The 14,742-nt window shown below is 39.1% G+C and overlaps 1 protein-coding gene across 1 annotated transcript in view; it reads left to right on the top strand.

The window, feature by feature from the left end:
* Nucleotides 1-2,352: 2,352 nt before the first annotated feature.
* Nucleotides 2,353-14,742, top strand: part of MSH2 (mutS homolog 2) — a gene marked incomplete in the record, with an annotated part of 69,588 nt that continues 57,198 nt past the window's right edge. The window contains 4 exon segments of the mRNA XM_072409741.1: nucleotides 2,353-2,634; nucleotides 3,758-3,904; nucleotides 4,586-4,735; nucleotides 11,055-11,188. Of these exon segments, the coding sequence (XP_072265842.1) occupies nucleotides 2,410-2,634; nucleotides 3,758-3,904; nucleotides 4,586-4,735; nucleotides 11,055-11,188 (656 nt within the window).

Below are 14,742 nucleotides of genomic sequence, written 5' to 3'. Positions count from 1 at the left end.
TTATAACCATGCATGATCCCCGCTGCCCAACATTGCTTTATTGTGTTTTTGTAGAATGAAATTACAAGTCCCACCATGCAATGCCAATCAAAGGCTATGAAGGGAATTCTGGGATTTGTAGTTCCGTCCTAGATCTGCAACATGTGCTTGATTGTTGTGATGTATTTTTACAGCTGTGATTAGAATTTCTTTTTTCATCCCCATTTGTCTGCTTTACACATCTGTCAACATACTTTTTTTTTTATTTTAACTGTGTTTAGTTTTCAATCAATAAATTGTGAAAACTATTTCCTCTCCTCCTCCTGTGTCCTTTTTAATGTACAGCGCTGCATAATATGTAGTGTCCCCAGGCAAATGGGAGCAGTTACAGATTGTCACTGCTGGGCTATTTCAGGTGTTTGCAAGCAGCTGCTAAAACCAAGGGGTTCCTTTTTGTTTCACTTCTCCATTTTTTTTCTTTTTTTGTATTGAAACCCCTTAAAATTACTTGCACAAACCATTAAGTGTTTTCAAGCAGAACCAATGAAGAATATGAAGGCAGAAAGCATACACGTGTGATGCCATATGTATATTGGTAAAAATACGTGTGACAATGATGCCACCTGTTACCTCCTGGTAAATAAAGGATAACAATTTAATGTACAGTGCTGCGTAGTATGTTGGTGCTATATAAATACTGTAATAAAAAACCCATTCAGTCCATTAGCCATTTTTTGCAAGAAGTAAACCTGCTTTATACAGCTTGCAAAAACTTCTTGCTTGAATGCAGTGTTGATTTCACACCTAAGTGGGTACTTGCACGCTCCATGCTTGCCTCTTGCTTTGCATGTGACAGCACCTGGGCCTGACGATTGGCCATTCAGGAACGAAACATGTTGTGGAGGGCTGACTTATTCCCTTTACCCCTATACCTGTAAAGTACCCGAATTATGACTTTACACTGGGGGTGATCATCGGTTCAGACTTTGGAAGGTGTCCCCCAGTTGTGGTAGGAGATGGATTTTTAATTTATTAAGGTTTCCTTTAAATCTACAGAACAGCTAGGAGGACCTTTTTAATTGGCTAGCATTTTTATTGTTTGTTGACTTGTTGTCATGTTGTCTACATGGAGATATACTGTGTTTAGGTTTGTGTTTATTCCTTGATTATACATCCTTCTTCTACTTTACGGCCTTGTTATTATTAGCTTAGATAACACATAGACTATTGCAAATTATTACTGTGCTCTGCGATCCTGTTGGAGATTTTATTTTCTTCTCATTTCCTGTCCATGTGATAGAGAATTTCTGTGTCTTCTGACAATAGTAAAGCCTGATAGCAATACTAACAGCTGTATCCAAAACAATATATTTTGTCCAAAGCCTATGTTTACATTGTAATGGATGGGATCCACTGGATGTGTCATTGACTTCATTTTTAACATGAAAAGAAGACTTTTTGTATTGTTGCAACACACTGCTCTGAGTCACATGTAATGGGAACGTTTCTTTTTCATTTTCTTTTACTTTCTTTATTCTGTCTACAACTATAGAAAAGAATTTGGGCTAGACACTTAACACATTGGCCATATAAACATTTAAAGCAATAAAATATGTTGCATAGTCTATGGGGAATAGGTATAAAGCAGTGAATGTGCTTGTAATCAAACTTTGGTGGTAAATCAATCACTGCAGATTAATTTCCAAATTTTATGGCTTTGAAAACCTGCCCCTATGTCTAAAGGTGGCCTTAATGATAAAAACATAATTTGACATTGAAACCTTGAGGAATGCCCATTGTTTGTTACAATAAACCAGTTAATTTCTAATGTGATTCAGCAGGGAGTCCTCCCTTAAGAACCTTGACTGCTGGTTGTTGGGGAGCACTCCCTACTGAGTTACAATAAATTGTCAGATGTGCTGATTAATAGGTGAAAGGCAGTAACCAGGTAAATTACCAGTTTCAGGGAAATTTTAATTGTAGATTTGTTTGTTACTCCTATCACTTGTGTGTGGTCAAATAAGGCGCAGGTTCAGATCTACTTTGAAATCGAGCAGTCCAGCATTGCACCCCTGGCTTGCACCTTGCCAGTCGCTTCTGAACATTTGACAACTGGTGGCTGTGAGTGATATTTGTACCACTCACTGCTGTCCATATTTATTCCCTATGGAGCTGCCACTGGGCATGAGGTAGTGGTAAACACACTGCAACATCTCTGCCGGTGTGAACATAGCCTAAATGTCATATTGGAAGCACTCTTATAATCTCAATAACTTGGTTAGAACAATATATCCATATCTAAATATTTGTAAATTGTTCTAGCATGTTTGCTTTTTATAGACTGATGAATGTAAAACGTATATATGTTCTTTCTAGGCCTCTCCAGGAAATTTGACCCAGTTTGAGGAGATCCTTTTTGGTAATAACGACATGTCGTCTGCAGTTGGCGTCGTTGGCATTCGTTTGGTAAGCTCTGAAGGTCAGAGAGTTATCGGCGTGGGTTATGTGGATTCTACTCTGAGGAGGCTGGGCGTATGTGAGTTCCCGGATAATGATCAGTTCTCTAATCTGGAAGCCTTGCTGGTTCAGATCGGACCCAAAGAATGTGTGATGCCTGGAGGAGATAGTGCTGGAGACATGGCAAAAGTGAGGCAGGTAAGCAACAAAACCTCTGATGGACATGGTAGATGTACTGGGTTATTGTGTGGAAAGGTTTGTGTGTTTTGGTCTCTCCATGTGCAAGTTATCAGTTGTGCGTGGAACTACAGTTAGGTTCATATATCTTTGGACAGAGACAACTTTTTTCTAATTTTGGTTCTGTACATTACCACAATGAATTTTAAATGAAACAACTCAGATGCAGTTGAACTGCAGACTTTCAGCTTTAACTATGCAGGTGAAACAAGCCATGCTTAAGCTGCAAAAACAGAAAAAACCTATCCGAGAAAATGGAGACCGTACCATGCACTCTGCTTCTAATTTTTTAAATATAAGTTGTACAGTTGACAATCGAAAATCCGGCCATCGGTGATCGGTTCTTTCCGTTTTCTGGCATGAGTTTCGGATTTCCATTTTTAATACAGGGACTGTAGTACACTGTTTGGCCACCTATGTTTTGATGGCGCTGTTCTTCAGAAACAGCTGTTAGGTCTTGCTTGCTACACTAAATACACATTGAGACGTCCCTGCTGCCTGCTCCCTGGAACTGTTCCAGATGTCTGCGGGTGCAGTGAAAAGAAGGTTGGCATGTGTGTGGAGGTAAGTATAACCTTCAAAAATCTGGAACTTCTGAAAATCTGGCACTCCTCAGGTCCGGAGGTTGCCAGATTTTTGAATGTCAACTGTATGGTAAATACAGTATACTGTTGAAAAAGATTACTGATAGTTTGAATATTGGCCACTGATTTACTTTCGGTAATCTATATTGATGTAAAATGGTGACTTATGCAAAATAAGTAAAATGCATACATCTGGCTGCACTGGTTGTATACTTCAGGTTCCTTAGATATAGTGGATGCATTGTTGCTATTTTTCATGCCTAGACTGTGCCATGCTTTCCCACATACACATTCAGCCTTCTCTAAAGATATTTTCAAATAGCTTGTTCAATAAAGCCCTCAATAGGTTTTAATTTGCTTCTGAGCTGTTTTTTCTACCCAATCAATTATATGGCATTTCCAAAGCAACTTGAAGCTGATCAAATGCATCTGAAATGAATGTTCTACTCTATACGGACATGGCAGTTTTAACTTGATAATCATTCTGTTGAATTGTACAGATTGTCCAGCGAGGTGGGATTCTTATCACCGACAGGAAAAAGGCAGAGTTCAATACAAAGGACAGTGTTCAAGATCTTAATCGTTTGCTGAAAGCCAAGAAAGGTGAACAGATCAATAGTGCTGCACTTCCAGAGATGGAGAAGCAGGTGAGAAGGACAGCCTCTGTATTATCGATTAAAAAACAGCTTAGATTTCCTTTTTTTGTACAGTAGGTGGTTGTGTCTGAACGTCACCCTATGACAGTGCCCATGTGACGCGGCACTCTAGGCATGCTTAAAAGCAAGAGTTTAAACTTCATTACTTTGCACTTTTTTTGTTTTTATAGTAAACCTGTAATCCATGAAATCGCTAGGTCTGCAGTTAGAGTGCAGTGACTTTAAGGTCCTGCATAACACTTCTAATATAATATATTGACATTCATTCACAGCCATAAAATGTGTTGTCCCATAATAGTTTGATTTCAGAAGGTTATTCCAGTAGAATATTTTTTTTGTTACTTCTCACTACGCATAGTTAGGTTGACAAAAGACTAGAAACTTGCATATTCCAAATAGAAACATAAATGCATAGCTGATCCAGAGGAAGACAAAAAACCCTTTTAAACATGGTTCAATTTATTTTAACGGGAAAAAAATTCCTTCCTGATCCCATGGTGCAATAGAATGTTCCCTGGTTCAGCAGTCTCTGGTGTCATTCCTCAAACTTTAATACTTATTTGTATTCCGTGCTTCCAGAAACACATCCAGCTTTTTCTTAAAGCTATAGAACATGCTAAAACGACTTCCCTATACATCATTATTGATTTTGTCTTGTCTGTGTTATTCTAGGTGGCAATGTCTTCACTCTCAGCTGTATTGAAGTACCTGGAACTGCTGTCCGATGAATCCAACTTTGGCCAGTTTGTAATGACCAGCTTTGACCTGAGTCAGTACATGAGGCTGGATAACGCTGCAGTGGGTGCTTTAAATCTTTTCCCGGTGAGTGTGCTCTAGGTAATAGGTGTATATAAGGATTGAATCTCTGATTGTTTAACTTGTGAACTGTTTTTTTTCTGCAGTATAACCTAGATGCTTATAAACATTGTGTTTGTCATTTTCAATATAATAGAACTTTGAACTTGGTAGCATATTGTACCCACACACAAAGTGCATTTGTTTCAGGTAATAATTAGGTTTGTGAATTCCTGAACAAATAATAAAGTGAAGCCCTTCACTTGTCCTAAGCTCACGTGCATGGGATGATTTTACTTCTATAGGGTCAAAACTATTTGAAAACAACTTTCAATGTCTTGATACCGGAATTTTAATTGAGTATTATTATTAATATTAAACAGTATTTATATAACGCCAACATATTACGTAGCGCTTTACAATATCCATGGTCATATCTCTAACTTTCCCTCAAAGGGGCTCACAATCTAATGATTTGGGATTGATCTTCATAGTTGCTGGCTTTGAGATCTCATAATAAATGTAAAGCTCCTAAGCTTGAAGTATTGCTAAAGTCAGTTTGTAAAGGTTGTGGAATTTCAAAAAGATTATAGCGAAAGCAGTAGAAGAACACAGAAGACACCTTCTTCTGCAATACGATTTGTAAATAGAGTGTCGATGAGGTATGATGTAGTATTTATAGTTTTTAAACATATAAGATTGCTCAGTTTTATACCCAGTTAAGCTGCCAGCAAGAGGCATGCATGCAGAAACTGGCCATGGAATACAATGGGATACTAGGAAAGGTCTTCAGAGAAGATGCGAGCTTGAAACAGGCATGCTTGCTCCTAGGCAAGGATAGAGATGCAGTCACTGCCATGATATAGGAGAAACAATAGTGATCTGGCAAGAAAATCCTTCCCACATAAACCACTTTGAGCATTGGCCATTGCCGTGGAGGGCCCTGCAAATGTATGAATGGACTGTCTACAGATAACCTAATGAGTAGCGCAATCAATGCCTACATTTAACTTTTAATGTCAAGAAGTAAGGTAAGGTGACCAATTTTAGTGGGGGATACCTATAAAGCACTATTTACTTAACATTTACACAATTAAAAAATCAGTATATTTCTGAAACATGCACATTTCCCTATTTTTTGCTTTTAAAAGACACCCCAAATAAAGAATATTAAATTGGAAAAATCTGTGTGTTCCTAATTTCTTGTTTGATGTGGTAACAAAGACCACTTCTGCTCTGAAATGTCATTGAGATCGGGGTAGGTGTTCTGTATGATTTTGCCAGGGCTGACAACGCTTATTGAGATTTTAGTGCAACAGAGGCACCGTGTTGTCACCTCACAACCAGAAGTTAAAAGCTGTTTTGATTTCCACCTTTAGGCCCTTAAAGCATTTTTAAGGAAACAAAACACAGGGTAATGTGCAGTCATAGGAATTTGTTTTTTGCCATTGAGCTGTGTTGTCTTCTATTTGTAGAGCAGCCACACAATATAAGAATGCTTTGAAATGAGTTGGTTTCATGTGTAGGCACAGATCTGTGCAAGTTCCAGCAGGTCTGTTTATTCACAAGGGGATTCTGCCATGTTCTTCTATTCTGCAATGTCTGCAGATCATCTTCTTATTCTCCAAAGTACACACAGTAACCCTGTACTAAATAGATGGGTGCTGTAATCCCTTCACAAATGATCTATACCTATTGGTCAAAACGTTTCAGTGAAAATTATTCCATATTTTACCAAGGTGCCTTTTTTATTTTCTTATTTATTGGACTCTCCTCTGGTAAACAAGCTGCTGATTTATTCCGTCCTACATTCCAATAGAACAAAAGGATCCTGGAATAAATTAGAAGTGTTTGGGTGTATTTCTTAGTAATTCCCTCAGCAGAATTATTGGTTTCACTGTTAGAATGCAAAGAGAAATAAAGTAAAAATAGCTGAAGCAGTAACTATCATAACCAGACCTATGGACTTAAGGTATCTAAAAGAAGGCTTGTTCTTGTTAAATCAGAATATTCTAAATTATGGATAATTATACATTATTGTGGACAAATCCAGTGGAAGAATTTATAGTGGTATTACCTAAATGTCATATTTCATCCCATTGCCTCTGAGTCCAGTGGCAATGGCAGAGGTAAAAAGAATACTCGATTGATTAGCTTGAAAAGTGCTAATTCAATAATCACAATCACTTTAAAAAAAAAATGGCATTAACACTATGAAAATGAGTGTTCTGTAATTGAAAAAAATGTAATCGATTTAAACTAAAAAGAACTTGTATTTGTGCCATTATATTTTTATTTTAACAAAATTAGCTCATTGCTAACAAAAATGTTATGACCTTTAAAACAACCTTTTGATCATTTCTCGAAATTATTTAGCTACAGATTTTTCTCTCTTCTTTTACTGCCAAGCAGCAAGGGTCAAATAGGGTAATAGGAAAATTGCAGCAATTACAGCCAGTGCAACCAAAGCCAAGTACAGTTTTGAAGCATACAGAGTTACTTCTGTATATAGAATCTTCTATATACCGTGTTTCCCCGAAAATAAGACACCCCCCGAAAGTAAGCCCTAGCAGGATTTTTGGCTGTTTTCCAGCAAGCTCGAAATATAAGCCCTAGCTTAATACCGTAGAATATCTTCAGCACATACTGTACATAGTGGTGGGGGAGGAAGTAAAGGACATCACAGACTGTCACACGAGTGCTGGACTGTCACAACATCACTACCCCGTACGTACGAGTATTCCAGGCTCACACAATCCATCACTTCTCCGGGGGCAGAGCTGATGATTGTAGAGAGAGATGTGAAGGGAGGGCACACTGAGCCTGTCACATCTCTCCTTCATAAATGATCGTGTTGGGGGGAGGAGAAAAGAGAGGACGCTGAGGATGCCACACCTCTCCTCCAGTGCAGTGCAGAACTGATTGTGCTGGGGGGAGTGAAGGGAGAACAGCCTGGATAAGGCTGTCCCATCTCTCTTCCAGAGCACAGTGATGCAGGACTGATTGGTGAGGGGGGGGAGGGTAGAAGAGGGAGGACACAGCACACAGCTTACTTACAGAGTTACCATGATGTCACAGAATGTGATAACGTTTGAAATAAATGTTATTTTTTTTGCGGTTTGTTGTTCTTCTCAAAATATAAGCCCTACCCGAAAATAAGCCCTAGGGCATTTCTTGGAGAAAAAAATAATATAAGACGGTGTCTTATTTATGGGGAAACACGGTATTAGGCAGTGCTCAACCCAGAAATTTTTTTTAGCTGGGTGGGTAGGAATTACAGGCGGGGTTAGCAGCCCCGGTAATGTGACCCAACTCATCAGTAACCACCCAAAAACAGCCGGGTGGTTACTGGAAAATGCCGAGTGGTGCACCCTGCTAAAAGGGCCTGGGGAGAAAACTGTTGAATGACCTCTATAACACTGTTATAAGTTATCAGACATTTTAGGTTGGGGATGAGCTGATTGTAGTTGTCTTTAAAACATACCTAATCCCTAAAATAATGTAATATGTTGCAGTTTACCAGTTGGTAAATATGGTGGCTGCATTTGATTTCTATTAGGCTTTCTCCAGTACTCTTTCTTTATTAGGGCAACACGTTTTGTTTCCCCAGTCGATTACATTCATCTGAGGCAAAACATTGCCTCTGTAGACCTGTCCCCCGACATTGCTGTTCCTTGTTGCTGATCATCTTTAAGTAGAATCTTTGTCTTATGTGATTTTGTGAGCCAATATAACAGCATGAAGTCTAAGTGCCACCCATTCTTCATCAGAGCACAATGCAAAGGGAACATCTTTGCCGCATGGAGAGCACCAGGTCCAGACTCTCCCCTACCAAGGCCTTTGGTGTAGGGACAACGGGGGATCAGGTACCAGGGTTGGGCAGACGGCAGGCAACACTAATAGTGTCCCAGGACGGGGAAGGCAGTAATCTTTGTCAGAGTAGCAGAGAGTGAGGTTAGGGTCAAGCCGATGTTGGTATTTAGAATGTCAAACAGGCAGAATATCGCTGAGCAATTAGCAAAAAACAAGCTAAGCATCCAGCAACCAGAGACTGGAACTAGGGTGGTTCAAATAGAGCTAGCATCCAATAGCAGGACAGATTGATTCCAGGAACCAATCTGTTCATTGGCTGCGCATACTCCAAAATCCTCTTGAACTGTGCACATCCCTGGTGTATGTGCGGGGGGTACCGAGAAAGATGGAATGTCACAGCTACCGGAAGCCTGTTGATGCTGAACCTTGCTAAACAGATGATCCATGGGCGGAGTGGGAACTTAGCATCAACTTACCTTACAAATATAAGATTATTGTCGCCTGAGATGAACGGTCATGCTTGTCTCGGGTGAACTGACATTGTTCATCAATTTGCCACGGCAGATTAGTGATGACCTCTGTACTTTCCTATGAAAGAGTAAAGTGTGGTTCCACTTGTCTTTTCCTCTCTCTAAAGAACAGGATGTTGCTGTGTGTACATCCCCTATTGTTTTAACTGTTAGTGAAAAAAAAACACAGAGGATTGTTTCTATTAACTGTAATCTGACGTCTGTACGAGGCTAAACAGACAAGGACTTTCTCAGATCCCCATTCTCTAGATTGCATACATACAACAAGCTTGTAATTTAGATGCAATAAACTTTAGTATGCATTGATTTAGCCGTGCTAAGCACCATTTACTTTTCAGCTTTTTATTTATTTTTTTGCTCATTTTAAAATCCCTGCAGACACAGATCAATTCCCTGATTGATTTCCCTGGTGGTAAGTACCGGGTGGGATAATGGTAAATAGAACAGTCTCTTTACTTGCTCATTCTATATAATCATTAGGAGGAAATGAAGGCTGTATGCCTCAGCACACAACATGCTCGCTCCCATGCTGCTATGATTGCCATGCTACATTTTACTGCACATCTAACAGACCTAAATCTGTATAGCCCATAGTTTTTGGAGGGCATTAATTACCAGCCCATTAAACATGCTGTAAGGTTGGAAATTAACATTTGTAATGTATATTGGGGTCGTGACCTCCCTACTTGGGGCTTCAATCTTTGTTCCCCGGCATTGCTGTATTCTACCAATTTTGTGTTCTGCAAGGCATGTGCCTTTGTGGTGCCATATAAAATAAATGACACCATGTGTGATACTACAACACATTGGTTTGAATTGGCTCCTACTGTTGTCCTGCTTTACTACTGGTATGTTTTTTGTAATTTTTTTGGTAAAAGTATTATTTCACTTATAAAAAAAAAACTCTATGTAGATATACATATTTTTCCATCCATGGTTAATCGTTTTACAACATGAACTTCTCTAAATAGGCAAGGCAGCGTTTACAGCTTAAAGCGGAAGTAAACTAAAAAAAAATAAAAAAAATCACCTTTTACTTTTGCATTTCTGTTGATTCCTTCAGAAGTTTTCTAGACTGGGTCCCGTGTTGTCCTAGAATCCTCAGGGCGCCGCCATCTTCTTTGCCCTTCTTTCACCTTCTGCCTAGGTCACCTGATCTTGCACCGCACAGGCATGAGATCAGGTGACGTAGCCTATGGTAGATGGGGGGGATGTGTGAGATTGGCATTTTCTTTTTCCCTATTGAAGAAAAAGCTCCGCTCTACGCATGCCTGAGATTTTGGGCAATTTTTACTCTACCCTGTTATCTAAAGTAAAAATTTTAGTTTAGATCCGCTTTAATGGGAGAATAATATACTGACTTTAGTGGGCATGGGCAGACTAACCAGCTGGACCTGTCTTGCTTCTGACGTATTGAGGTGTTTACTTTATTTATTGTAGTTTTCAAAAGGTATTACTGATGTTAGGCTTAGTCTACACGGACCTGAGGCTGTTAAAGCCCATGTTTGAAATCCCCATGCATTACAATGGGCTAATCTACACCAGGACGTTTCCTTGAGGCACGCTTATGACATTTATCTAAAAAATTAAAACACTGGGTTAACGCTGGAAAGTGCCCGAAAACGCGATTAATCGCTTCCCTTGATTTCAGTGGGACGTTTTCCTGCACTTTTGAGCACTTGATATGCAAATTAATTAAAAACTTGATGAAACGCAGGAAACGCAAGATAGCTGTTTTCCAGCATTTTAAATGCAAGCTGTAAAACTCTAGTGCATAAAAACAAATATAAACTCAATAGGAAACGTTTACTTGCGTTTTAAAAAAACGTCCATGTAGACTCAGCCTTTAATAGTATTATAGGTAACAGTTTTAGGGTCTGAGAAAAAAATGTATGAAAAACAATGAACATCATCACAGGAACACATTTGTTTAGGGGTAAGATTTGGGTTTACAAATTATATTTGAGTAATTTTTTTTTTATTTTTGTTTGTTTATCCTAAAGGGCACAGCTGAAGACACAACTGGCACACAATCTCTGGCTGGTCTTTTAAACAAATGCAAAACTCCCCAAGGCCAAAGATTAGTCAATCAGTGGATCAAGCAGCCTCTTATGGACAAAAACCGCATTGAAGAAAGGTAAGGGTTCTTCTTCTTCATAGCTTGGGTCACTGAACCGTTTTGACATCCTTTGTAGTTTTGGGACCTTGCGTGAATCACAGCATTATTTATTCCTGGAACATATTACCACCATATGGCTGGTTGGAATAAATGAACAAAAAGGATGTGGTCTTGGCCTCCTACAGTTATGATAGAGCATGGGTGGCTTTACTAGTCCGGTAAACACATACGTGTTTGTTCTTGCTTAGGTGTAAACTTAATGAGGCTTTTTACAGTTTAAGTGGAGAAAGGAGGTCAAAGTCTGCCTTGGTGTTGACTTTGAGGTGGTGCAAACATTCATCATTTTGAAGCGGGGGCCGGGTTCTTAGTTTTATTACAGTTGGCTAGCTCTCTATTCTGCATAGCGTCACACCCAGTTACAGGCAGCGGTGCTACAAAGGTTTAAGGCGTACAGGTATTACATTTCTTTGAAATGTAGGTCATAATGATGCTTGGCTATTCATTCATTCATTTAAGTAATTTAATCTGTCAGGTAATTGCATGTAGTAAGTAATAGGGATGCAATATGGTGGCTTGCACATAACACAAATGTGTTCTTGATGCAATAGGAGATATAAGGAAATGATATAATAAAATTCCTATCTCTCCTATCCTATCTATCCACACACATATCACATATATATACCTTACCTGTTGAATTCTAGGATGAAGTCTACATTTGCCTATTAACAATAGCAATATTTACAAGCTGGAATGATTCACTGTATGAATGAGCTAGTATTTTTATTGCCGGGAAAGGGGATTTCATATCGATACAATACAACTACTGAAACAAAAATATAAGTATCTTCGTGGGCTTTAGTTTCTAGTACAAACACTGTTTCTCTGTGCCTTGATAGGGTAATAAAATGACGTGTGACTTCCCCTCTCTAAACCCGTAACCCATACATATACCTGATTGATGGCTCCCTCTAGTGTGGCTGGAATGTAAAGGAGGGAAGTGATATCTATGGAATATCATGATCAGCTGAAAAGACTAGACTGAGTATTGCCAATAAGCAGGGTGCTTGTTAGACTGCATAGCTCATTTTATACTTTCAGTCTCGTATATGCTCTGCACTGCACATATTGAAAGTCCCGTTATGGTAATCTTTGAACTTCCTAAATTAACCTTTGTTCAAGCAGCCACAGGTTTTGCCAATGCTGCTAAATCACACTCACAAATTGCTGCATTACGTCTTTCCCGTGGCTGATCAATAAAAGCAAGGCCTTTATTGGATCCCACCGACCCCTTGAGCACATACTAACTAATATGGATTCTTAAGGATGGCTACCACTGGAATACATTTTAACCTTAGCTCTGCCAGACTGCTGATTTCTTGCTATTCCCTACAAACTATGGTTAGTAAAAACAAAAAATAAAATTTGTGTAACTATTGTAGTGTTTGATCTGCAGACCTGGGACCTCAGGTGAACTTTTGTAGTGCCTTAGGTGTGCTCTAAGAAAACTGTCAGTATGTATTGTCATTTATGTGGAAGAGAAAAACTTGTATGTGCAGGCCCTAACTTGCAAGGAGGACTTCTTAGTAAACCTATAATTACCAATTCCAACTCCGCAGTCACATGAAATTTATTTAAAGCAACAGGAAGTTTGATTTCATAATTTATTGTCTTGTGTTTTCATGGATAAAGGTGGGAGTCCCAAACCTACATAAACAGCAGTGAGGTTGTGTCAGTGTCTATTCCTAGTTGTTATGTGAAAGAGTTGTGCAGTTCATTCTGTCATTGCCTATCAATGTGTCTTCCCCGAGGCTGGTTTCTATGAGTTTCTTGTTTCACAAGCTGTCGTGAATAATATGGGTGTGGCAGTTTCACTGTGCAAATTGTATTCAGTGACCTGTACTTCTCTATAGGCTTTGTCTGTGTATGATAAATATCATCATGTGACGCTGCTTGTAATAGGGGAATTATAAAGGGAATGTAAACCTGAACAATAAACTTTGTTACCTTTTGGTCGGTTAAAGCAGAGCTCCAGTGTAAACTTCTTATCTTCTTATCTTCTTGTGGAGTCACCTTCTTTTTTTTATAAGATGGAATAGACTCATTCCCCTTTAAATTTCACTTTCTTCACAACAAGTATGAAAATCTGGACCAGACATCTCATTTCCTGTTTGCTGGATTACAGCCATCATCAAGCCCTCTCCCACTTATCTGTGCTGCCCATAGAGCTCCCCTTACAACTCTATTGCTTTCCTTTCTTTCATTCATCTACTTTTGTCTTGGCATTGTGTGGAGATTACCTAGTGCTGGCTGCATTCAGTAACACCCTTCTCCATTCAGTGAAATATAATAGACAGGGTTTAGAGTGGGAAAGTTTATTCAATTTGTTTACTCAAAAGGACCTTCACCTAGCTTAATTGTATCTGTTCAGAAAAAGTTTTTTTCTACCTGAAATCCAATAAACTTTTAGCTTCCTGTAGTGGACTGAGAGCATTTTGGTTTCTCAGCTGCACTGAAACCCCATGGGATTTTGAAAGTCCCGCTCAGGTTACCTTTCTGAGCTACAGAACACCTTCTCCGTTCCTAAGCCAGATGACATGAAGAGGGGTGTTTTTATTTATTGGAAAGCAGGCATCTTACAGCAATACAGCAAAAAGAAGTGTTAAGAAGGGTTTAGTTTACCTAAAAGAAGTGTAAAGAAAAAACTTGAAAACGAATTTGTGTTTTTATGGTGTTTGTGCATAAATGTAAAGACTTTCACCTTACAAGTACTGCCGCAATAAAAATTGTATAGGCCAGTGTTCCTCAAACTTTTTAACATGGGGAAATCCTTAAAGACTCGGGTCTTCAGGGAATGATAGCCTTAATTACTGTATCCACAACTCATAGTACATTACATAGTACATTAATGTGCTGGTCAGAGGAATACCTCTTGCACTGCTGCCAGCCTTTCAGATAGCCAAAAAGATCATTGGTTTCACTTAACTTGACCTGAGAGGAACACAGATTGCTAAAGGGACCTCTAACAACCTGTGGAGGAACCCTAGGTTTCCATGAAACCTTGGTTAAGAAACACTGGTATAGGCAATCCATAGCTTGATTTATGCAACAGATTATAGCAGCTGGCTGTTCCTGACCATGGTGTATGTCGGAAACTCACCATGGAATGAGTATGGGGTGACATGGGACCACCATGAGTCTTAGTGTGTAGCTACAAGTATACGGATATGTTTGTTTTCTTAAAAGAGCTGTAAGAGTAGAGCGGAGGATTCTAGTGCTGGTAATCTAAGAGTAGATTGCTCCATAGAACACGGTGAATGTTTCCAAGCTGTTATGGAAGAATCTCAAGTGAAATTTGTGCCTTGGAGTGGCTAGAGCCTTTCTTTACAATTTACCGAGACTGTATGCCTTGTACAATGGGTTCTATAAAGTCCAAATACTATGGTTTGTATTGTTTTTACCTGCATTCTTCCTTTTAATGAAACTGTCAGCTGTAAACTCTGTGATTGCTACCCAATATCTGTTTCATCCTCAGGGTGGCTGGTGGCAAACATTGAGCTGGATTGGAAGAG

The sequence above is a fragment of the Pyxicephalus adspersus genome, chromosome 4 (genome assembly GCF_032062135.1).
Source record: "Pyxicephalus adspersus chromosome 4, UCB_Pads_2.0, whole genome shotgun sequence".
NCBI classification, from domain to species: domain Eukaryota; kingdom Metazoa; phylum Chordata; class Amphibia; order Anura; family Pyxicephalidae; genus Pyxicephalus; species Pyxicephalus adspersus.
Note: the sequence above shows the minus strand (reverse complement) of the source record. Positions and strands in the feature narration are given on the sequence as shown.